Here is a 25,578-nt window from a genome sequence, read left to right on the forward strand (position 1 = left end):
ATAATAGCTAATAAAGAAAAGCTAGTAGCTTATAATATTGGAAGGCTAAATGATAGCAATTGCGACACATGCTCACGACCGGATAATAATAAACACAGAATCGAAGAGTGTCCGTCGGCCAGAATAATTTCAAATTCTACAAAAAATGTTATTCAAACCAAATGTAAAATAGTTTTAAACAGCTTGGAAGATATGCTAGCATTTGAAATTGATACCAAGAGCCACCGTGAAAAAGCAGCATTATGGTTAGCTATACGATGAATTTCCTTCTGTTTGAAATGGTACCCTAATCCCAGTCTGTATGTTTTCAAAAACGAAATAAGAGAAATGAGGTGGAAACATAAAGATTTCTTTAGACGACATTTCGGAAATTGTGTAAATATTTGCTAAGAAAATCAATGAAAACAGTGATATGAAAAAGTAAAGAAAGCAATGAACAAAATTTTAGGTTAAGATAGGTTAAGTTAGGCTAAGTTTCCCTTCCCTTGTATTCGTGTGTTCGGTTATATATGTATGGATGAAATAGAGTGAGTGAATATGAATGAGTGTACATGAGTGAATGTGTTAACCCCGAGTACGCCGCTGGTAATCGGTTTCCCAAGTGTAACGTAGGTTCTATGTTAGTTTAAGAACCGTGAAAGGAAAAAAAAAGAAAAACAAGAAATGCCGGTACAGGAAAAAGAACTGCAGGTACCTGAAGAAAAATAACGGAAAATTGTTTGTAATTTTAATTTTAAACTTTTTCAATAAAAAAAAAAAAAAAAAAGTACTCCGCAACATGTTGATTGAAGTAGAGAATACCGTGAATTTGCGTCCGCTAACGCATGTGCCGATAGAAGATTCGGCACCAGCACTGACACCGAACCACTTTCTGCTCGGCTCATCCAACGGGACGAAACCGTTCACTAATTTCGACGATACCGTGGTGACCCTCAGGCAGAACTGGTGCACATCGCAGATTCTTGCAAACCAGTACTGGAAGTATTGGGTATCGGACTATCTGCCAGATATTACCCGCCATACCAAGTGGTTTCAGCGGGTGAAGCCGATCGCCGTGGGCGATATTGTGATCTTTGCCGATTCCAACATGCCTCGCAACTGTTGGCCAAAGGAGAAAGTCATAAGCATCAAAGTCAGTAAGGACGGCCAGGTACGGTCCGCAACCGTGAGGACAGTGAGTGGTTTTTACGACCCACCGGTGACGAAGTTAGCCGTATTAGACGTTCGGTGCGGGGGAGTGTTGGCCACACTGGCGATAGCGCACCTGCCGTTGGGAACATCCCTGCAGTGAGTGACAGCGTAGCCTGTCACACCGGGTGAGTGACGAAGATGAAGAGATTAAACATTAGCCAGATAACGATTACAAATCCCACGTTGATAAGTAGAAGTGATTTTATGCATCTATTTCTCAAATTATCTTAGTTTCTTAAATTACCTTAAATTAGTGATAGAGCTTAAGTTAAAAACTATCGGTGAGAAATTATTGGACTTTATTCTAACCACAAATCTAAAACTGTTTAGGATATTGTCGCGAATTTCTTTGCTAAGAGGTCGCGTAAGGAACGAATCGTAACCAACGAAGCTACACAGCTAAAAAAAGTAGTGTAAATTTCCGTTACTATGATGAACATAAATGGAGCGTCATATATCATACAATTTTAGATTATAGATCGTGTAAATTTATTTGTCATGCAATATTCCATATATTGTATGCAACCGTCCACTTTTGTTTGCAACATTTCTTGCAAGCTGCTTGTTTACGTGAAAAGGAAGTTTACATGTATGAATGTTTGCATGCATGGATGTTTACATCGCCAGTAAAATTCAGAATTTTTTGGTGTGTACAAACGAATATAGGACAAGCACACTAATCTGGTCGAGAACCTACTCAAATCCCAACCGGGAGTTATATCTGAAAGGAACTAAACGTAAATCTTACTAGCTAGAAATACCATCTAAATCAATATCGATAAACTAAACACTTAGAAATAACTAATTTAACACACACACACACACCAAAAAATTCTGAATTTTACTGGCGATGTAAACATCCATGCATGCAAACATTGATACACGTAAACTTCCTTTTCACGTAAACTAGCAGCTTGCAAGTGGACAGTTGCATACAATATAAAGAATACTGCATGACATGTCTCATAAATTTACACGATCTTTAATCTAAACTTGTATGATATATGACGCTCCATTTATGTGCATCATAGTAACGGAAATTTACACTACTTTTTTTTTTAGCTGTGCATGATGGAATCCATCTTTGACATAAAGGATCAGATGTAAACAAATATGCCATGTAAAATTAAGTGCTCCGAGACTGAAAAGTTTGCTACTTGACGATTAGGTATTTCTAAGTGTGTATATAACATTGATGTCATCTTAAAGGAAAATTATATTTTCCCAAAACCGATCATTCGCGTTGTGTTGCCGTCGGTCAGAGAATACTTTTTTGGAAACTTATTCCGTTGAAACGACTTTCAACAATTTTTGTCCACCTGCTTTGGAAATCTTCCACAGTGCACTTCAGGGTGGTCAACAGATGTCAATGCTGGCTTGTGAACAACTATTAATACCAAAGACAGAGATATTCATAGAAAAAAATTAAAAGATGTCCAAAGTAAGGAGGAAATTGTAATATTTGTTCAGACTATAGACAAGCTTTTATCAAGTTTGCCTGATAACATTTTATAAGTTACGCAGAGTACAATGTTTTATTCCGTGAAAACTTTCCCTGACGCAATCGTTTAGTTAGCTACCAGCAATCTTCAGCCACAATCAAACCGAATGCGATATTGGAGTGACTTTTCTACGCAGCTTCACCGCATCGTGTGTCCATTCCTACACGAACGGGGACAGGCCTCGCGGGTCGAATGAAAAATGACGACCGACGACGACGGTGCAGATGAAAACCACGGAACGTGCGAAAGGGCTTTCGTTCGAGTCGAGCTAGGCGTCTGGCATCGTGATAAGTTAGATTTTTATTATTATTTTCTTCGGCTTATATTTATTTGTTTACATCATGCAGTGACTTGTAATGGCATTGTTGAGTGCAAGACACCAGTTCAAGTCAGTGGGACAGTCGAGCATCATCGGTAAGCAAGGCTAGATGGAGCAATGGAAATGCACATCGTCAGAAGAGTGCGGTCCATCATCGGCGGGATGCCTTTGGGTGAATTTGGAGCAGAAGTTGGGCTGGGGGTGGCGGAAAAAAATAAATATTCAAAGTGCTACAACTATGGTGACTGGAGGTGGTCCCGGCCATGCTTCCGAGTGTTTACTTCGGCATCGCGTTCGATTCAAAGAACTGCCCGTTCCCTTCTGGGGTACAAAACCCTTCGATGTGCTTGTTTTTCAGAAGAAAGTGTACTCTGCCACTGCTGACCGGGTGGAGCTCGTGGGAGTTGATGGATACGATAGAATGTGGTTTCACTTACATGGCAGTTTGGACGGGTCTAGTTGACCGGTTAGATTTAATCGTATACCACACCGATTGAGGACAACACAAACCATACGGCGCACTCCGAATGCACTGACTGCTCCCTGCTTCTTCTGTGGAGCAAGAAACAGGCCCTTACCTCAAATTAGGTGGATGGTGTGAAAAGAAACCAGAAAGATGATGTGCTATATTATTATTAGGGGTATAGAGGTACTATGCTGACTGCTTTGCGGTTCGCCGCGCGCCGTCTCTACTAATAGTTGACCAGCGCATGATCACGCTCCGGTCGTGCAGCCCTGGAAAAAAAAAACAAAACAGGGAACCGAATCTACGGATTATGAGACATGCTTCTGATGCTATGCTCTGTTACTGCAGCAGAGTGCCGACTGAACCGATCCCCCAAACCAGACATCGTGGACCGGATCGCGCCGTATCTATCTACCTACTATAGCATGGAAGATTGCCGAGGGACCAAATCTAACGAACCAATAATTTTATGGCCAAGCTCGATTTTCGATTCGCATGAATGAGCGATGAAAACAGGGCTCTTTTCACGAAAAAAAAAAGAGGAGAAGGTGGAATAGTAGAAAACTAGTAAAAACAAGGGCTTTCGTCCGAAATTACGTGCCCCCCTGTAGGCGATGGCGCAAGAACGTGAAAGTTTCCAGTTTCCCGAGGATAAAACGTTTGAATGCGGAAAAAGGGTCAAGCATAAATTGGCGGCTTGAAGTTGTGATTTTCAGTAGGAACACGTTTACTGGCAGATTGTTTTTTTGTTGAAGGTGCTTCGAGCGTAGAGAAAGGTTTCGTCCCCGGCAATTAAGACTCGATTTTTTTTTCTCCAATTTCCAGTTCGAATACAAGCAGCACCAACCTTGTTCTCGCTATTCACGCAGGTGAACGTTGAGCAAATAGAATTATTCATCTCAAAGCTCAAACGCTCTTTATATGATGTTTGTTGATGTAAAACGCATTTATTGCTAACCAAATAAAGCACCCATACAAAAAAGAACCAGTTCAAAATGCACTCAAGTCTCGAGTCCTTCGGTCGTTGTCGTCGGCATCGGTTGGAAGCCAACCGTATTAAAGTATTTATTTTATTGGTTTAGAATGTCTTCCAACTCCCGGTCGTCCATTCTCTTCCCTTTCCTCACCTTGGCTACTTTGAGGGCTGTCTATTTGTCTGAAGTCAGCAAAAAACACAAACAAAGCACGGTGTCGAAAGAACAAAAACAAAAGGCTCATCCGGTACCTACCAGGAGGCGTCGTCTTGCCCCCGCAGATGAGCTAAAATGATGGAAGATGCTGCTGCAGCGTGTATCACTTTGCTTAGTTGGCAGGAATATGAACTTCTAGAAAGCGGATACTCATTCTTTCTACTCTCCCGACGACGACGACGACGCAGACGGAGTGTTCTGAGTGTGTTTGATGCCATTTCACAACTTTAATGCGTTTCTTATTTGCAGAAGATATTGTACTGAGTGACTCGGCAGTGAGCGTTTGAATGCTTGAGAATGTTTCCGAACAGACGGCGTGCTAGTCGGAGGTTGCTTATTCAATAAATTAAGCAATCTGTACATTCATCAGCTACCTAGACAGCTTGTTGAAGGGGGGAAGGTAGCTCTGGTATCAAGTATGTACGGTCCACACAAATTTTTCGACGTATTATTTTCTTAATTCGCTTATTTATTCAGGCTGACTTTGGAGATAAAAACTGCAAATGAAGAACACAATAAAACAAATAGGTCAGACCAAAAATCTTTTTTAGTTTAGAACCAGCCCAGGGCTGAAAGTCTGCTTAATACAGATATATAAAATAAAAACAAGACGTACACACGCCTAATGAGATCAGTTAATTATTTTTTCAGAACATTTATGCAACTCATGGTGAGAACAAGCGAGATTATCAATATTTGCCATATCTCCAATGGCCAATGATGAACATTACAGTTGATAATTTATCCCTCGATGAAATCATTCGTGCTCTTGAAACCTTGGATGCTTCAAAGGGGGCTGGACCAGATGGTTTACCACCTATTTTCTAAACTCACTTTCAAAGGAGCTAGCTAAACCTTTAGTTTGGTAATTAAATTCCTCTATGGCTTCCAGTGTGGCTTCAATTTGGATGGAATCATTTTCAATCCCAACTTTTAAAAATGAGAAAAGGTCTGATATAGCAAATTACAAAATTACTAAATTAATTCCTAAACTATTCGAATCCATCATTAATGACATGGGGTTCTCGCAGGCTAAATCCTCAATTACTAGCAAGCAACATGGGTTTGTTAAGGAAAGGTCCACAGCTACTAGCTTCATACATTTGGTAACTTTTTCTCTAAACGTAATGGATAAAGAAAACTATGTTCAAAGGTTATATACTGACTTTAGTAAAGCATTTGACAGAGTTGACATACCGCTCTTCCTTTTTACGCTATCCAAGTTGGGTTTCAACCCCAGGCTACTGAAAAGGATCGAGTCATATTTATCACAGAGAAGATTTGAAGGAAATGTATCTACCATAGTTAACGTCACATCAGGTGTGCCACAAGGTACACATCTTGGTGGTCCATTACTGTTTATTTTATTTGTCAACGATATAGAACACATTATGAAATTCCTTCATGTCTCAATATATGCAGACGACATGAAACTTGTCATTGAGATAACCAAAGCGTTTGACATTCAAACATTCCAACATGAAACTGACGTTTTTTGCAAATTTGTTAGAACTTAATTTAAAAGAATGCATTTCCATACCGTTCTCTAGAAAGTATGATATTTTTCAAGACAAAATTACTCCAGGCCAGAAAACACTTCAAAAATGTTATTAAGTTAGAGACTTAGGTGTTGTTTTCGATTCTAAGTTGTCATTTTCTGATCAAAACAATAGCATTATCTATAAAGCAAATAACATGCTCGGGTTTATCAATCGATTTTGTATGTACTTTAATTATCCTTACACAATCAAAGCACTGTACGTAGCATATCTGAGAGCTCTTCTTGAATACTATAGCGTAGTTTGAGCTCCTTATCATGATAAACATGTTAACCGTATTGAGTCTATTCAAAAACAGTTCTTGTTGTTTGCTCTAAGAAAGTTAGGTTGAAAGAGTTTTCCACTCCCATCTTATGAGTCGCGATGTATGTTAATAAATTTAGATGATTTCAAAAAATGAAGAAAGTTTGCATTCATAAATAATGATGTTTTGCAAAACATGAACAGTCCAGAGGTTTAGGAAAATATTAATTTTTATGTTTTCACTCGCTCACTAACGAATAGAATCTTATTTGATGTTAACAACCAAAGAACAAACTATGCCAGAAATGGATTATTAAAAATAATGGTGTCTTGCTATAATGCATATTACGAATAAATTGATTTAAGAGTGAGTAAAAGGTCACTAAAAAGGACTTTCTTTTCGAGGTCAGCCAGGCAAAAACATTAATTTATCATAAGATACAGTGGCAGCCTTTAAAATAGCATAATAGGCTGATTTTCATACAAACTAGCCAACGTTGGCATGTTGCAACTATGTTCTATTATAATCAATTGAGCTGAAATTTTGACAATATGCTGAATTTTGCGAGTACGTTATATCAAATTATTGGCAACGCTTGCCGGAAATTGACGGGGTTGAAAACGGCCAATAAATTAGCACATTTAAAATCCAAATCTCCGAAGTCTATTATTTCGGAAATTTTTAACCATATCGTAAATAACTTTCTTAAGCACGCCGTCCTTTATTGATAATAAGGTTGAAAATTTTAACACTCCGTATATTTCGAATTATAAATGTGCATTTTCAACCAGCCCGTCAATTTTTGGCAAGCGCTTCCAATAATATGATAAGACGTACAGGCAAATTTAGCATATTTGTAGTTCTGTGTCAAAATTTCAGCTCAACTGATTTTAACAAAACATAGTTGCAACATGCCAAAGTTGCCTCGTTTGTATGAAGATCGGCCTATTGGGATATTTTAAAGGAAACGATATTTATATATTTGTTTAAACATAGTAAAATCATAAAACAGCACTTAGGGCAACTATTTTTAAACGGTTTACAAATAAATCAATGTCTTATAAAAACTCTAATGAACCTATTAAATCCGAGATTTCAATCTGGGATGATACTGCTTGCCGCTTGCTTTTTACAGCTTCAACTTCCTTCTTTTTTGAGCATGATCATGAGCATTGACGACCATAAATTTCATATTGCTACTCCATGATTGACCAGATTTAGCGAAATTTGCATAAAGAACCATATGAATGGGGCTTGGGATTAGCAATCCATTCTCAGTGTGTAAATCCGGTGAATCCTTATTTTTGAGGTCAATAACGACCACGTCCTTACGGTCATCGAGGAGGGAATGGATTGTTATTTCGGCACCCATTATTACTAGAAACCTAGAGAGTTATGCGATCTTTTTAAGGTTTGTAAGCAAATAATGCGACCCTATCAACTAAGTAATGAAAAGGGGCTTAGATCCTTACCCACGATTTTCTACTTAGTAATCAAAAACGATCGCTCTAAGTTCACCGTACCCCTTACATCAAGCTACGACCGACGATCGTTCATTATCGGCTACAAGAAACTATTAAAATGAAATGACATCTCCGAAAGCAGTTAACAATGTCTTCCGAAGCGGCCCAAGTGTACGTTACTTTTGTCTTAACATATGAATTACTTTTTTGAATCGTTCCGCCAAGTTCCATTTCAACAATAGAGGCCTGGGACAGATCGACTCCGTAATGTAACAAGACCTCGGTTCTAACCCATGATCCTCTGTTCAATAAGCAAAAACTTTTGCTCTATAGCCACCGTGCTCCTTACATTACCACAATCTACGACCGACATACACCCTTTCCGAAAATCCAAACTTAACAAACGCATCTAATCGCAACAACCAAACTACACACGATACGCGAAAATCAAGATCAGTGATAACAAATTTATTTTGCATGCCTCCCATTTGGAACAAACGCACCAAATCCAGCCATAATCGATGTCCAATGGGGTCGTTTCACACATTTTGAATTCAAACTGCACCACCTCTGCACTCACTTGGTTCACGTCACCATGTGGCTGCCAGAAGTCGCGAGTGGTTTGTTGGGTCGCCAGTGCAATCGCCTAGGCTCACGTCCTGGGAAATAACTGTTCAATACCAGTCTAGATCAACTCCCAAGCTGCTCGCCGTGGTCGCCGGTGAAAATTCGGGTGATACGACCACCCTACTCTCTGCAAGTTGGAAAACCAAACAGGATTTTCGGGAAAACGCTTCGCAGTGTGGCAAAGCATCGCCAATCTACGTCATCGCTCGTCCGATAACGCTCCCGGCATTTAAACGGTTTGACGGAGAGTGCGTCCTGGGTAACTCAGCGGTACACGAGCGTCACATATCTCCGTCATTGCATCGGTGCTCATCGTTCGTTATATTATGATCCCGACCACTCAACGACAACTCCGTCTCAGGTAAACCACCTAACCGAATCAAGCTGTAAGTACCGTATTGTTTTTATATGAGCACCCACACGACACACACCAATACCACATAAGGTATTAGTAGGGAATAACAGACTGTTACTCTATAAAAAATCTTCACGTCCGATTTGCGTGAAATATCACGTACCTGATGTATTTAGAAAATCTCAAATGTTACGTGACGCTAGTAGCTTTGACCTGTATTACATGTCATGTCCACTTGAAATGTTGGTGAAATTGACCGTATATTCACGTAAACAGATTTAGTGTATTTGTGTTGGTGTGTTTGGGACTTCGATATTATGAGATTTACATGATTTTCAGGTCAATATGGCGTCACCGAGCGTGGTGGAAGAACTCCTTAAAGATTCGAAGTTTCTCAGCAGCTTGCTGCAAATGTTGGGTAATTAGATTCTTTTACATTTATTGATTTATGATTATATATGTAGCCTTTTTCTAGTTTTATAATTTCAGACGGTGTCATCAGCATTGTGAGTCTGCAAACAGGTGTTAGTAGTTTGTCAGAAATAAAAAAAACTCATACACGTTTCTACCTTATAATAATCAATTCGTAAATTTTTTACAATTTTATGAAATTTATACCTTTTCGATAAAATTGCATAATATTGACTGCTTCTATATATACTTCTCATTATTCTCATTAAAAAATCATTTGTACATGAAAAGCAGTTTACTTGGACGTGGAAAAGGAGATTCCCTGCTCGCTTAATTTCCTCAATTGGAAGAATATATTCTATCCGGAAAACAAGAACAAATGCTTTATGTGTAAGACTGAGGGACCATGACCAGGAAACAGAGGAAGTGGTAGAGGTACTGCATGAATGGGTAGTGAAAATGGACGTGCTAGCCCCGGGGACCAAATCCCGACAATCTGAACCCGAACTGACGGTAGAAGATTGGGCGGATCTGGCAGCACCCGAAGCGAAAGAGAAGAAAATGAGTTTGGAGTAGAAAAATCAAGATCTCAACAATTTATTGTAAACAAAAATATTAGTCCATCGGATTCGTTTAGAGGCAATGAGCCTACCAAATGAATACTTTGAAAATCACATATTTTTAATTTGGAAAAATATGTTTGTTCATTTCTGGCAGTTGGTTCTGCATAATAAAAGAACATGTATGCAGTATTCAAACTTCATACGTGAAGTATACGATTTTCATAGTTGATTGGAAATGCTATCTAACATGAAGTTTTAGTGTGATAATTCATTAGCTAAAGAAAGGTCAGCTATGGCAGATTATGCACGAGTAAGGATTTTCGGATAAACTGGCGCGATTGGTCAAGGTGACGATGGATCGAGTGATGTGCGTTGTTCGAGTATCGGGGACACTCTCGAGTCCCTTTGAATCTCGAAGGGGGTTACGGCAAGGTGATGAACTTTCGTGTCTGTTATTCAACATCGCGTTAGAAGGTGTGATCAGAAGAGCTGGGAAAGACACGAGTGGCATGATCTTTAGGAAGTCCACCCAACAAGCAATTCAGAGTCACAAATAAGCATATATATTGAATAAATGCTGTATAACAACACATAACATATGTGGAATTTCATACAAAATAACTGACTAAAAGTTGGCCCCTTTTTTGTGTTGCCTCAGTGGTATAACTGGTATAGTTGGCCATCGATCTGTCAAAATAAAATTCTCATGATATCTGATCGTTCACAAGGACCAATGTTGAAAACGAAAACAATGGCTTCTTTCGTAAATTTCTCGTAGTTCAAAGTCAATCCATGTAAGCCACCAATGCTATTGGATAAGGGGGACTCTCCCTCTACATAATTATCATGGTGGTTAACTTGAGTGGTTTTCCATTCTCGAGAAATTCGCGCAAATAGTCATTGTTTACGTTTGCGACATTGGCTCTTATGAAAGAGAAGCAGATATATGGTTGCATGCTCATTAAGCATTGACGTTTTTCGACGACTCTGCATTGCAACTCTTTACTCCTATGGTAAAATCCCATAAACATCTGTCAATCTGTGCATGAAATCTAGCGAACTTTGTATTATCTCTTCACTCCACAACACGGTAACCGCAAAATACCCAATAATTACTATAAAAGACTCGATATTGACTACAAAGTAAGTATTTTCGAGGGAGACTGGGACTACCCATTGAATGAGTAAAAAGATTACCCATTTATGAGTATTTGTTACTCACAAATGAATACTTACTACTTATTTTTGTAGTTGTAATTACTCATAAATGGGTAAAATTTTACTCATTTAAAGAATAGTCCTAGTTTCTCTCGAAAATGCTTACCTTGTAGTCATTATTGGGTTATTTGCGGTTACTGTGCATGGTACCAGTAAGGCGCCGTCTCTTCATGCAAAGCTGGACTGTATTTTAAGGGATTTTCATAGGAGTGAAAGGGTAAGGAAATGTCCACAATGTTTTACGCACAGACTGACGTTTGCTGATGAGTGTTTACCATAGGAGTAAAGAGTTACAGAGTGGCCGGCGATTTGTTTATCATCAAGGTACAGCGGCCATTTTTTTCGACTTGCTGTACAGGGGGCTTTTCAAAGGATTTTTAACTGGTATTTTCAAGTCTGTTGAAAGCGAATCAAAAGCGTTATTAATCAGTAATCTTTTTCACTGTGCTTTTAGTAAGTCAAATTATGAATATTATGATTTCAGCACGAAATATTCTGTGGATGGATGGACTTTTATTTAAAAAAAAGTTGTAATTCTTCTTAAACGGCAAGAAATAAAACTAGAGTAAATGTGCTAGTTTTAGGCCCTAGTGGTGCTCGAATTGGCCCTTAGTTAAATTACACATTTTTGTATTATTTTAATTTTTTTACCGAACAAGGTTCGAATATATGTTTAATTTAAAAATATATTTCAAATTTGATTTAGACCCTACGGCAAAAACTGGACCAAATTAGTAAACTAACTCTACGTAAAATAGATCCAAACCATTTCTTTCGTTTGTAAATAGTGCTTAATATTGATAGGAAAAATAAACCTTCCTGGTAACTTTGAGACCATCATCTGGCAGTATTACCAACAATCAATACGAAACTAACGATTTTAAATTGGCTTACTACTTGACTAGCCTATTGGTCCCAAGCAAACGATTAACGTACCCCATTCTAGTCGAAATTCTAGTACTACGCAATGTTTGTTTTGATTCGCTATGAAAGTTTGACAGATAAAATGAGGGGTTATTGGTTTTTCCTATGTTTCGAGGGGTGAATCGATTAGCTTGAGACCGAAGATAGTACCAGAGCTGAGCCAAAAAGTTGAGCACGTTATTTCGGGATCTTCTAGTCTTAGAGTTACCTCTATGGTATTACCCTGGGACCTTAGCCATACAAAGTTTTCTACACGCAAACCAAAAATCTATTACAATGAATGTTAGTTCCGTTTCCTATCATCCTCTGTTCATGAACATCGCAACGAATGTTAGAAATTGACCATGCAGGCGATGTAATGGTTTTTTTGTCTTTTTTTATTTCGTGTTCCATCTACGCTTTCGACTATACCAGTAAGCTTGTAGAACGACGTACATTGTAGAACATTGTAGAACGACGCACACACTTAACTCGAATCTCTCCTGCAGAAAAAGCATACGAAGTCGAGCATTTTTATTTCGTGTTGCATCTACGCTTTCGACTATAGGTACCAGTAAGCTTGTAGAACGACGCACATTGTAGAACATTGTAGAACGACGCACACACTTAACTCGAATCTCTCCTACAGAAAAAGCATACGAAGTCGAGCATGCGAGAAAATGAGCGCTTCATGTTTGCTTTTAGGCTGACCATATTCAGAAGCGTGGAGAGAGTAGTGGAGAAAGTACAGGTCTGATAATCGCAACGTCCGTGGTTCGAGTCCAGTCGGCAACCTTTTTTCTATTTTTTTTCGACATAATTAATTTCACTCACTAATACAACTCCACATTTTTCGATATCCAATTTTCTTACATCGGACCGCAGCTAGGTATATCGCATCCTCGGTTCATGCGGTCTCCACTTACATCCTCTGATGATGAATCCCACATAATTGTAAGCGAATCTTACATCCACCGGTTGGGTGTAGGATCCTGTTTCGCCCGTCCTTTCCCTTTTAGATCACGTTTTTTAGTACAAAGTAATTGGAGTAGATCTTTGTGCTGGGGTTTGAGCATTTGGCCGGAGTTGAGAAACATATGGAGGGCTGAATCCTTGGGTATTACAGGTATCGAGACACTCGATTTGTTTTATCGTCCTGCTTGCGAAATTATTGCGAATAAAACGATGGTCACCTGAAACACTGCAAATTTTTAGCTTAAACCTGGTCACTTGCTGCAAAATTGCTGCTTCGCTCTGGACTTCAAGATGTAGGTACATGGTTCGAATCTCATGCAAAGATATGTATAAGTATTTAATAAATCTTCTAATATCTGTGTAGTGTGAGCCACGTCAGCAATAAAAAAAAACAATCACTTAGAAATACACCCTTCCCTTTCCCCGTCCCTCTTATTTTCGGGTTAATTATCCCACAGTTGAATAATGGATTATTAAATGTAAAATAATGTCTTATTAAACGCTTCACGTGAGAATCAAGCGTATACAGAGCATCACTGTTTTAAGGAAGCAGTGATGCCTAATAAACGCTGAATAATAAAAAAAAGGGTTGTGTCCTAGATACGATCGCAGTATGACATAGAACCACGCAAAATTGATGTTTGTCATGCATTTTTGACTATTATACTTATTATTAAGAATGGGGCGGGGTAGAAAGTTTCTTTTGTGCAGAATATGTAAAAAGGATGGACTTTGGATGTTAATCTAATTGCATATATAGAGGTACCCGATATGTTTTACAGTCAGTTGTTGGTAATTCATCGAATGTATGTCTCCTCTTAAGCAACTTTTTTTTTTTTTGAAAATTTTGGCTCTGCGTGTAAAAAATAGTTTTTACTTATAAGGGGCTGTTCATAAACTACGTAGACAGAGTTTAGGGGGGGGGGGGTAATTATCTTCAGCCCATACAAATTAATCGTTTTGTCAAGCTTCTGCATTCTTGTTGCATCAGATGTCACTGCTGTTGTTTGCGGTGACACCTATCGGAAACTACACACAATGTGTTTTCCGTTAATTGTTCATAGAGGACACTGCAGTGCAAAACATGTCTGGTACCTTGGAGGCGAACCAGCCTAAGGCTGAAAGCCTCCTAAATAAAGCTAAATTAATTAATTAATGTCTGGTACCTCTATAAATGCATTTAGATTAACATTCTCTTTTAGGGACTTCCTCTCTTTTAACACATTCTGTACACAAAATTGCTCACCCCTCAAATAATTTCCCGCCGATTTTTATGTATGGGGCGGGGCAGAAAGTATCTTTTAGGCAGAATATGAAAAATAGGAGGGACTTCAAATAATAAACTAAAAATAGAGGTTCCAGATATTTTTTGTAGTGACAGGTACTCTATGTTGTAATCTGTGAAAGGTAAATCCCCAAGCAACACGGCTTGTCATAAAGAAGTTGAAAATACTTTTTAATGACTTACGTAAAGAATCAATAATACTTTAATATACGTCATTTAATACATTTATATAACCTAAAAAGTGCAAGACGCGGAGCTTATACAACTAAATACTGGTCTTATAACATGTTTTGGAAACATCATAAATCCCAGCAGAAAAAAAAAAATCACAAAAAAAACTGAGCATGGGATTCGATCACGGGTCCTTGGCGTGGTAGACTTATTACTTCCTTACTAGACCAACTCCGCTTGATGAGAGGTTTGTTATAAGTATCTATCATGTTCTTGCCAATGGCATGAAAATTATATCCGCGTACAACACGCTTTCGATCCGTCATAAAGATGTTTTGATAGCAGCAAAACATCTTTATGACAGAATGTTATTTTAAAGTATTTTCATCTCCTTTAAAGACAACTTGCACATTTTCAGATGTATTAATTTATGAGATGTCATAAAAAAGTGTTTTCAACTTTCTTTATAACAAACATCCGAATACCTCATAAGAAACTGCCAATCACTGCGTGAAGAGACAGTCCGGCTCAATTGCGCCTTCAATGTTTAAGTCAATCTGGAAAGTTCAGAACTTTATAAATTCAACTAAGATTGATTTTGTATACGACAAGTTTTATAGTGGTATTAAAACAGTAAGATGCACGTTTAAATAACATTTAAATATAAAAGCAAAATAAAATTATTTTGGAAAATGGTGAATCTAGGAAGTATGAAGAAAACGTCTATAAACCTCATACATTACGTGGAATGTTTTCTGCATCACTTATAATACATTTATATAACAAGCCGTTCTAATTATTTTTCAAAAAGATGTTTTATGTGTTACTTGGGTTACAAATCGAGCGTCATCAGAATACATGGCATGTTGAGAGATTGAGCTCGTGAGAGAGAATTTCTCTCTCAAATTTGAAATTTTTTGGCTCTCTGGGGACTGGTAGTAAAGCAGGTAAAACTATATGGGGAAAAATCATTTATATTTAATTGTAGCTTGTTTAGCATTAATTTCCGGAAAAAACTGAACGATAAAGTCAAGTCTTTTTCGGGTTGTTGTTAAGGGGGGGGGGGGGGGGGGAGGAAGGGTTTTACATGCATAATTTTCCAAGTCTAATTCCTCGTTGTGGGGGTCATGGTCACGCCGTTATCCACCTTTAGCCGCTGTCTTGGTCCTGTTTGCTGCAGGACCTAGTGCCACGCCGTCCGAAGCGGTAATCAGCAGAGGTAGTATTTTAGTAAAATTTACGTTTATTTTCTGGGTTTTATGTTTCAACATTTGATTTAACATTTCAATTGGTTAGCCTTTGGCTCTTCATCTTTGTTCTTGTTAATTGGTTATTCTAATGTGATGATTGCGTTTAGCGCTAATTTACAGGATACCCTTTGTGGGATTGTTTTGGTTTGAATTTAAAAATTTGATAACCTACCTACTTGAGCACCTAACTACTTAAACTAGGTTGCCAAATCACGAATGATCTGGTGGTTTGATCGCAGACAGGCGACTCTGAACCTTTCCAGCGTGGAAGTCTTTCGCTCCTCGAGTGTTTGAAGACCGGCCAGGTGGTGAATCTCAGAATTACGAGTTCGCGGTGGACTGTTAAAGATCATTCTGAGGATCTTGTTTTGGATCCTCTGAAGCTTTAAGTGGTGGCACTTTGCACAACTCTCCCAGATTGGCATACCATACTCAATAGCCGGCAGAATGATTTGCTTGTGGACAGCAAGCTTGTTTTTCAGGGACAGGGTGGACTTCCTGTTTATCAGAGGGTAGAGCGACCTGATCAAGATGTTACACTTGGTGGATGTCTTGTCCACATGGGATCGGAATAGCAATTTGCTATCGAGGGTGAGACCAAGGTAGACTACTTCACTCGACCATTCAATGGGAGTGCTATCAAGATGGATCTTGACGTTAGCAGACGGAACAAGCCGAGGTGAATACGAATGTGGAAACAGAATGGTTTGTGTTTTAGCTGCATTGATACAAATCTTCCAGCTCTTAAAATAGTCGGACAAAACATCCAGGCCTGATTGTAGTTTACTCGCCAGAGCACGGATCACTCGACCCTTATAGATGATGGAGGTGTCATCTGCGAACATTGACAGGATACCACCACCCGGCAGGGGAGGAACGTCTGACGTGAAAATGTTGAATAGGATAGGCCCAAGCAGGCTACCTTGAGGGACCCCTGCATCAACGTTGAACGTATCAGAGGAGACATTGTTCAAGTAGACCTGGAATGATCTGCCCGACAAGTAGTTTTTGATGATCTTCACGAGGTAGTTCGGTAGTTGTATCGATGCAGCTTGTACACTAGACCATCATGCCAGACATTGTCGAACGCCTTCTCGACGTCCAACAATGCCATGGCAGATGTATTGGAAACGGACTTGTTCCGCTTGATGATGTTAGTAACCCGTGCGAGTTGGTGGATGGTAGAGTGGCCTTTCCTAAACCCGAATTGCTCTTTGAGAAAGATGTTATTATCATTTGAAAACACCAGCAGACGGCTGAGTATCAATTTTTCGAATAGCTTCGAGATGGAGGACAAGAGGCTGATGGGGCGATAGCTTTTGGCACTGGTAGGGTCTTTGCCAGGTTTGTGAATTGGAATAACTTTGGATAACTTCCAGCATGCAGGGAAGTAGCCAAGCATTAAACACTTGTTGAAGACCACTGCAAGGTGCTTGAAGAAGTCAACACTCAAGTTTTTCAGCTCGTGGTTGACCACTCCATCGACACCAGCGGCCTTCATGTTCTTTGTTGATTTAATCGCTGCTATCACCTCATCAGCCGATATTCTACTTTCGTCAGGGACAACTACGGGGGTGGCAGCGACACTAGCCATTGCCTGTGATACTGCAGGCTCGTGGGGACTCACCATGGTGTGGCCAAGGTTATGTGAATTTACAAAGTGTTGTCCAAGAGCATTGGCCTTTTCAAATGGGGTTATTAGTAAAGATGGGTCCGAATTTTGGTTAGGAGAGGAAAGGGGAGGAATGGGCCTCGGCTTATTTTTCAAAATCTTTGCCATTTTCCAGAATGGCTTAGCACAATCTGGGAGAGAGCGAATCTTGTTTGCAAAATCGATATTTCTGAGATCCACCATCCTGGCTTGGATGATTTTGTTCAAACGGTTGCAGTTGGTCTTCAGGTTAGGCAGCCCAGTACGCTGGTACTGCCTACGAATCGTGTTGCGGAGTCTAATGAGGTCTTTAGTAGGCCTGTCAAGGTTCAGAGTATTACTCACCTGTCTGGATACTGGCACATGTAGCTCCCTGGCCCGGGAAATTGCTTGATAGATGGAGCGCAGACACCGGTCAACATCTTCGGACGATTCCGGTTGGACATCGTAGTCTACAGCGGAGTCGACGCAATGTTGGAACTGACCCCAGTCAACACGATGATAGTTGCGCCGGAAAGCTTCAAATCGATTTACGGAGGATCCCACCTCAGTCACCTCCGGGTAGTGGTCCGAGCTGAGTTCCTGATAGGTGATAGGTTGAGCGATGTTGTTGCCCATGTTGCTGATGAAGATATCGATGGTAGCGTGAACACCGGACCGACTCAACCGGGTGGGAGTTTCCGGACTCAAGATGTTGTACTGCGCTTCCTGCAGGTCGTTGTTCAGGATGGTGCCGTTTTGATTGCGCCGATTGTTGCCCCAAGCTTGATGTTTGGCGTTCAGGTCGCCAGCGATGATAAAGTTTTCCCGTCGTCGTGTTAGCTTGATAATATCTCGTCGCAGATCTGCTGCCGATCCGTCCCTGATGTTGACTTGTTTGGGGCAGTAAGCCGCGACGATGGTGATGGGGCCGATAGGAGTAGAAACTTCCACCCCTACGGCTTCGATGATCTTCAGCTGAAAGCTGGGCATCAGTCGACAGCAGATGTTTCTCCTTATTGCAATAGCCACTCCTCCTCCTCCAGAGTTGGTTCGATCTAGCCTCACGAGCCGGAAATCGGGAAGGTAGACGTTTGTTTCAGACTTCAGGTGGGTTTCAGTTATGATGGCAATGTCGATGTTTCGTTCATTGAGAAACTCAACAAACTCGATGTTTTTGCTCTTCAAGGAGCAAGCGTTCCAATTTACGATCTTGATGGCTTCACGGTCCATACTTAGTGACAAGGGACAGGGCAGCATGAAGCTGTTCAGATCGAGTCTTGCAGGTGCGCAAGATGATGATGACCTCGGCCACGAGCGTCACAAGTTCCTCCGAGGTGAACGGAGAATCGTCGACAGGCTCACCTGAGACAACACCAGCGTATGATAATCCAGGGGCGGTGGAGGGACCTGGCATTGGCTGGGCAGCAGCAGCAGCGAGACGATGCTGGACTGTTCGATTGTTAGGAATACTCACATGCTTGACTTGTTGGTTGTTGAGCGGAAGTGGTTCTAAGTTTGGAACATGTCGACGGGGCTGGAGAGCTGGGTACTGGACTTCCGTGCGTGCAGGAGGCGAACGATGATTACGGAGGCGACCGGGCTGATTATTGATCGTAGCCTTCCGACGGATATTGATGAACTCCACTCGCTTGGGACATCCGCGATTGGAGGCTTGGTGGTTTCCACCGCAGTTGACACACGTTGGCTCGATGTCATCATCTTGCTCACAGGACGCAGTGGAGTGAGTTCCAGCACACTTGCCGCAGATAGTCTTCATATGGCAGTTTTTGGTGCCATGGCCGTAGGAGAGGCAGTTCATACACTGCGTAACATCACGATGTTGGGATTTGTAATGTTCCCAACTGATGATGACCTGAAACAGGTCCCGGATTTTGGATCTCAGAGCCGCTAGACTGGTGGATCCCTTCGTGAAGTGCACCAGGAACAACTGGTCACGGAAGCTGGTGTTGTGGTTGGAACGCGTTGTGCTGGATTACCACCTTCTTTGAAGGGCCCGCTGCTGAATCATTGGTACGTTTACGCACCATTTGTTTCGTGTTGGCAAGTTGCAGTAAACTTGCCAGAACGCGCGAAGGTGGCGACGCTTCCACGGCGCAACGCGAGAGCACAAACCGAATCGAAGCGAGAACTCGAGCGAAAAAGAAAACGAACTGAACAGCTCAACAGTCGAGCAAAGAGTGTTCGAAATCAACCAATAACTAATAACCTTAAATTATAATCAAAAAGTGGTCTTCAGCAAAGCTGTACACATACTTTTCCGTAGATTTCTTTAGCAAAGGGCTAGAACGTTGAGAACAAAAAGTTCACTTTTCCCATAATAATTCCCATGTAAACTTCAAAGTGCAGTTTGGTTTCGCATCCAAATGAGTTCAAATTTGAAGAGAATTATCAGGACCTGATTTAGAATCGTTGAGCTTGATGGAGCAAAATGTTTTGAAGCACCTTGATGTCCAATCAATGACAAGTCACCAAATCATGTCATCATCATTGAGGCTCAATATCCAATCAGCACTTTTTATCGCTGTTACCGAGAGCATCTTTCTACTATATGACCTTCATCTAATAGGTAACAACTTTTTTCGGACAACTAATGCATTTTTCATTTTCAATCCAGCATGACCGACAATGTACAGTAAAACTTGCACACAGAAACCGTCGGTTTTTGGCCATATCAATCGGAATGGTGTAAATAAGCGAACTTTTATTGTATCACATCGACTTTCTGCTTTTTCGGTGAAATAATATAAAAATCACACCTTTTTGAAGACAATTCATCATTCGCTCAGGACCGTCTCAACCGTTGAGTTCAATCCGAAAGTCACTGGAGCGAATTAATTAAGGCATCTCAAAATATGAAGGTAAAGTAATCAAATCATCTCTTAGTGCAGTCATAAAGTGCAACTGATTCGATTTGATCAATTAATTTCAGGTGTTCGTAGTGTTGTCCATGGCTTTGGCCTTTGCTTCCTGTGTGGCAGTTGACGATTCCTCCAAGAAGGACAAACGAGGCCTCTGGAAACTGGGATACGGTCAGGATTCCCATGGATTTGAAGACCATCATCACGAAGTCAAGCACCAGATCACCACCATCACCAAGAACGTTCCAGTTCCGTATCCAGTTGAGATCGAGAAGCACGTGCCAGTTGAAGTGAATGTTCCATACCCGGTGCATGTTGAGAAGAAGGTTCCAGTCTACGTGGAAAAGAAAGTACCAGTCTATGTAGAGAAAAAGGTTCCAGTCCACGTTGACCGACCAGTCCCATACCCAGTGGAAGTCAAGGTCCCAGTTGTCCACAAGGAATACGTCGAAGTGCCAAAACCGTACGCAGTTCATGTTGAGAAGCCCGTTCCAGTGTACGTCCACAAGCCGGTTTACATCGAGAAGCACGTTCCAGTGACCGTGCACATCAAGGAGCACAAGAAGAAGCACTGGGGACTGTTCTGAGCGATGATTTGTTTGTGAGTGGATAATTGTGAATAAATGTGATTTAATAAGTACCTAATTAAATTTATGAACTAGCAACAACTCCATTTACATGGGACACATTGTATTAGGTAAATTTTATTCCTCTGTGTAATTGAAAGGTCTAATTGATAACATTTGACTAAACATTCTTGATCAGCGTACCGCACACGGTAAAAACACCCTAAATAGAGCCACTCCATAGAAACAATCATGCCACAATAAGAAAGCCGGCAATCGAGGAAACGTAAAATGAAACAAAAACCCAGGGGAGAATTGTTTAGGAAAACACAAATAAAACAAAACACAAAGCGCCGCAACTCAGGATGGCACCTTGAGGAGGAGAAATTATTAGAATATATTAGGTAACGTGCTGTACCTACTTTTCCTCGTTCGCATTGAGGCCATGCTTCTCGACTTTCTTCGGACCTTCTGATCCTCCTGTTGCATTCTGATGGCAGCAGACGACGGCGACGTGCATTTTCAACTTTCCCATTCATTCACATTTTTTTTTTGCTTCTTCAACTTGAAATTGTTTGATGCTGGTAGGAGTTTTGTGTATATTATTGAGTACAAATGAGGCAGCTGAGTCCCCGTACTTTTAATAATAGAGCTCCCTCTCACTCGTGCCGCCATCATCGTCTTCGGCACCAGCTAAGTCAGCCGGCATCGACGGGCTCAGCTGTCGATCGTGCTGTGTGTTGACTGTTCGTCTGTCTGGTGGTTCGAATCTATTGTGGATGGGCCCTTTTTGCCCTCCGAAAACATGACACGAATAAATTGAGCCAAGCGAAAGGTATTCCCTTCTCCGAATATTAATGCGTTTGTCAATTATGAGGTTCAATTGATTTATTACGATACGCGGCCACACCCCGCATGGCTCCGGTTCCTGCTGGATGCCGCGCTGGGTTGGTAGATGACTTAATCGGAATGTAATTTGCCTAGATTCGGAATTTGTGGCCGCTAATTTGATGGGATCAATTCGTGTGCAGATGCTATGGGTGATGCGTGTCTAATTTGAAGTGGATGCGGATGAAGAATTCGAATGATGATATGGTGCTACTATTATCATTTTGGAAAGTTAGACTCATCTGTATTTCGATGAGGGTGCATATTGATGTTTATTAGCTAACACACGAATATCTAATTAAAATTAGCATGCGAGGAAGATCGTTGCCTACAACGGCAACTGAACATAATAATTTGAATCGATGTGTAAGAACATCAAACAACAATCTTTGGTGCACTCTGATTAGCAGTTCGGCGAAATTTTTTTTCCAAAGTTATTAGTATTCCATCATATACTGAGGCAGTCAAAAGAAAAAGGTAAACATTCTTTATAAGGTGCCATCGAGATCATCAGAATGAACAATACACGGGATGAGAAAGAGGCGATGTACAAAAACGGATGCATCCATCGTGTTATGCTACGCTATGCGCTTTCTTTAAGTACCGTAAAACGGGGGCAACATGGTCACAAGGGTAAAATTGATCGGATTGCGTTTTTAAATCATACGTAGAAAATTTTCGCTAGGAGAAATCTTTATTGCAATTAATTATGAGACTTAATTTTGATTTATTTGCATGAACTTCAGTCTTATTTAACTGACGAGCATTTAAACAAACTGTCATAGGGTTGCAACGATTGTTTTCATTAACTTAAAGTGGATTTTTTCACGGAACTAATAGTCAATGAATCTGAAATATTTAAAGAAAAATGGTTTTATGGTTTAGAAACAGATTTCAATATTGGGAAATCAATGGTTATCTGTGGAATTTACAGGTATATTTTTGCAATTTCCGGCGCAACTGTGCATTGTGAGAATTAATCATTTTGTTTTGCTTCTGCATTCTTGTTCTATCAGATGTCACTGCTGTTGTTTGTGGTGACATTTATCGGAAACTACACACAATCTGTTTTCCTATAATTATTCACAGAGGATACTGCAATGCAAAACATGTCTGGTACCTCTTTATATGCATTTAGATTATTATTCGAAGTCCCTCCTTTTTTACACATTCTGCACACAAAATAGCTCACCCCTCACAGAACACATCTTGACAGAGGACCACCAACTATCGACGGAGGACATCACGATTCTACGAACAGTATCTACACCATGAAAACTGGATGTTGCAGAGAGACTCGAGATCAGCAAACAACGGAATTCAACTTTACTCAACAGGGATCAAGGAAACGGACACACATGGCTTTTCAAGTTACTACCTAGGACACATCAACGAGGAAGCAGTGGAGTACCTTCTCCTACAGAAAATAAAATTTAAGTTTACTTAGCTTTTAAGTGAAAAAGTACCTGTGTTAATATACATTCGGTAAAATGCGATGTTTTTCTTCAGTCGAGTATTAGTACAAGACACTGAAGAAGTCTGCACATTTTAGACGAAATACGCGTATCTGTCAAGGATAAGCAAATAAGGCAGTGGAATTAAATGGAAATTACTAATCTCTCTCTCTCTCTCTTTATACAAGTATTCCACTAAGACGTTCACATTTATCAGGATTCAAAAATGTACTAAAAATAATCATGCAGAATCGGTGTTCCCCCATGTTTGTCTTTTTCATACGAGTGTCACCTAGAGATCAAGAGCACATTGCTCTTCAAACCTTGTGTTCACAATCCCTACCCTGCCATCCATTTGTTGCAATTTGTTACCCCTAACCTCGAGATAGCGGCCCCCAATTTACTAACGTTTGTTTTAAGAAATTTTGTTACCTAAAAAATTAATATCGGCTCCGCAAACCTACAGCAAATGAGCCTGGAGAAATAAATGAATTATTGAAAAAAAAAAAATCATGCAGAACTTCTACTCGAAATACCATTAGTTTATTAATTTCGTTTAATGTAAAAGTTTGTTTACATTACAAAGTGATCAATTTTCCCCCCGCATTACGGTACGCTGCTCACTATACTTAGATACATTGGACTGCCTCGGTTTCCAGCACTCTCTAATGCAGCCTATATTTGTTGTTGGCAGTGAGAATCGTGGCGTTTATGCTCGATTGGCCGGTAACAATAAGAGCACAGTACCAGCCAACAACGGCCGTGGAGTCAACCGGAATCGTCATCAACGCCGACAACGACTACCGGCAATGTGATGGCGGAAGGTCCTCTCATGTATCGTCGTGACCGGTCGAGAGGAGTTTTGTGTTTATTTTTTATTTTTTTATTTGTAGGTGCTAGAACGTTCACAGTGGGTGAAATGTATTGAAAGTGACGAAAAGATTGCTGTCAATAGGATTGGACCAACGGTCGCTTGATTGTTTAGAAAATGCAAGTGAAATTTCATCACCAATATGAATAAATGGACAATAACTAAGAAGCAAGTTAAATTCTCACAATATACTCGAGCCATCTGGGGAATGTAAGATTTTTTTGCATTTTTGAATAAAATATGGCCTAAATCTTTAAGGAATCCTGACAAATATAGATTCTGTAATGTGGTTGTAGGAAGGCTTACCAAATAATTAATGAATCTTAGCTAATTTTTTGGAGTATTTTTTATCCCCAAAATCAAAATACCTATAACAAAAAGCTGCTGAAATAACTATCATTACATTTCTCCTCCTTTGATCCTATCCATAGACAATGTACTCCTCTTATCTCGGGTAAGCTGCGAGTGTTTGGCCCAACTCCGACAAGACATATAGCGAAATTGTTTATTATCGGGGTTAACACCAGTTCCAACCCAGTGCGAAACCGAACTTTTTGTCAGTGTGAACCTAAACCTGAGCTAGGTTTTAAAAACAAGCGAGCAAACTGACGTTTGTCAGAAAACAAGCAGACCCAATCTTGATACCCGATCCAGATTGGTACTGAATAATAAACGAATTCGCTAATAGAAATAAGTGAATTTTGTTACAAACAATGAACAATGAATTATTTACTCTGAAAAGCTAACGCAACTGTGTCTTCCAAATAAACGAAATACATTAAATAAAAATATGTACAATTTTTTAAAACTTTGTAGAAATTTTGAAAAACTTTAAGAAATTTGACAAATTGGGGGGTATTTCGATGCAGCTCAGGAATTTTATTTTACTTCAGGACTTCGAAGAACTTCAGGCACTTTATAGATGTTCAGGTAACTTTGCAGAAATTCTGAGAACTTTATTTGAGCTACAGAGAACTTCGTGGAAATTAAGGGAACTTTGTAAAAGTTGGGAAAAATTTGTGGAACCTGGAACTTTGTACAAGTCTGGGAAAATTCAAATATGTTAAGGGAACTTTTTTTGTTACAGGGATTTTTGGAAAAGATTGGAGGTCTTCTTTTAACTTCATGCAACATCGTTGAAGTTTAATGGACTTGGAATAGGTTAGGGAATGCCGTGGCAATTCAGAAACATCGCAGAATTTCAAGAAACTTCGCTGAAAAATCAGAAATTCGTGATACTTCGTGAAAGAAACTTCATAGAAGTGCAGGGAATTTTGTAACAATTCAGAGAACCTCTAAGAAATTCGGTAAACTTTGTTAAAGCTCTGTAAATTTGGTAGAAGTTCAAGGAACTCCATTGAAGTTCAGGAAATTTTGTAAAAGATTAGAAAACTTATTAGTAACTCAGGGCCTTTTGTATCAGTTTAGGGAACTTCGTAGCAGTTTGTCAGAGAACTTACTTTAAAATAATTTAATAAACTTCCTGGAAGATTTGGTAATTTCAATAAATTTCAAGGAACTGTTCAGCTGATCAGAAGTTTTCGTAGAAATCGTTCAGTGTCATCCCAGAAGTTCGAAGAAGTTAAGAGATATTC

At 39.9% G+C, this 25,578-nt stretch overlaps 1 protein-coding gene across 1 annotated transcript; it reads left to right on the forward strand.

Moving 5' to 3' along the window:
* Window positions 1-778: 778 nt before the first annotated feature.
* On the forward strand, window positions 779-20,809 carry LOC135714560 (uncharacterized). The gene is made up of 2 exons (XM_065237946.1): window positions 779-1,174; window positions 20,276-20,809. The coding sequence occupies exons 1-2, from the start codon at window positions 779-781 to the stop codon at window positions 20,789-20,791; spliced, it is 912 nt and encodes a 303-aa protein (XP_065094018.1). The 3' UTR covers window positions 20,792-20,809.
* Window positions 20,810-25,578: the final 4,769 nt, after the last annotated feature.

Source organism: Ochlerotatus camptorhynchus, unplaced genomic scaffold (assembly GCF_037179485.1).
Source record: "Ochlerotatus camptorhynchus isolate MF236.1 unplaced genomic scaffold, CSIRO-AGI_Acam_v1.1 ptg000045l, whole genome shotgun sequence".
In the NCBI taxonomy this organism is placed as follows: Eukaryota; Metazoa; Arthropoda; class Insecta; order Diptera; family Culicidae; genus Ochlerotatus; species Ochlerotatus camptorhynchus.

What these genes read in the sequence shown, in the direction of transcription:
- LOC135714560 (XM_065237946.1), top strand. Translation starts at nt 779, where the DNA reads ATGTTGATTGAAGTAGAGAATACCGTGAATTTGCGTCCGCTAACGCAT. An exon ending in GGTCCGCAACCGTGAGGACA is followed by an intron (nt 1,175 to 20,275) that starts GTGAGTGGTTTT and finishes AATTAATTTCAG; the next exon opens with GTGTTCGTAGTGTTGTCCAT.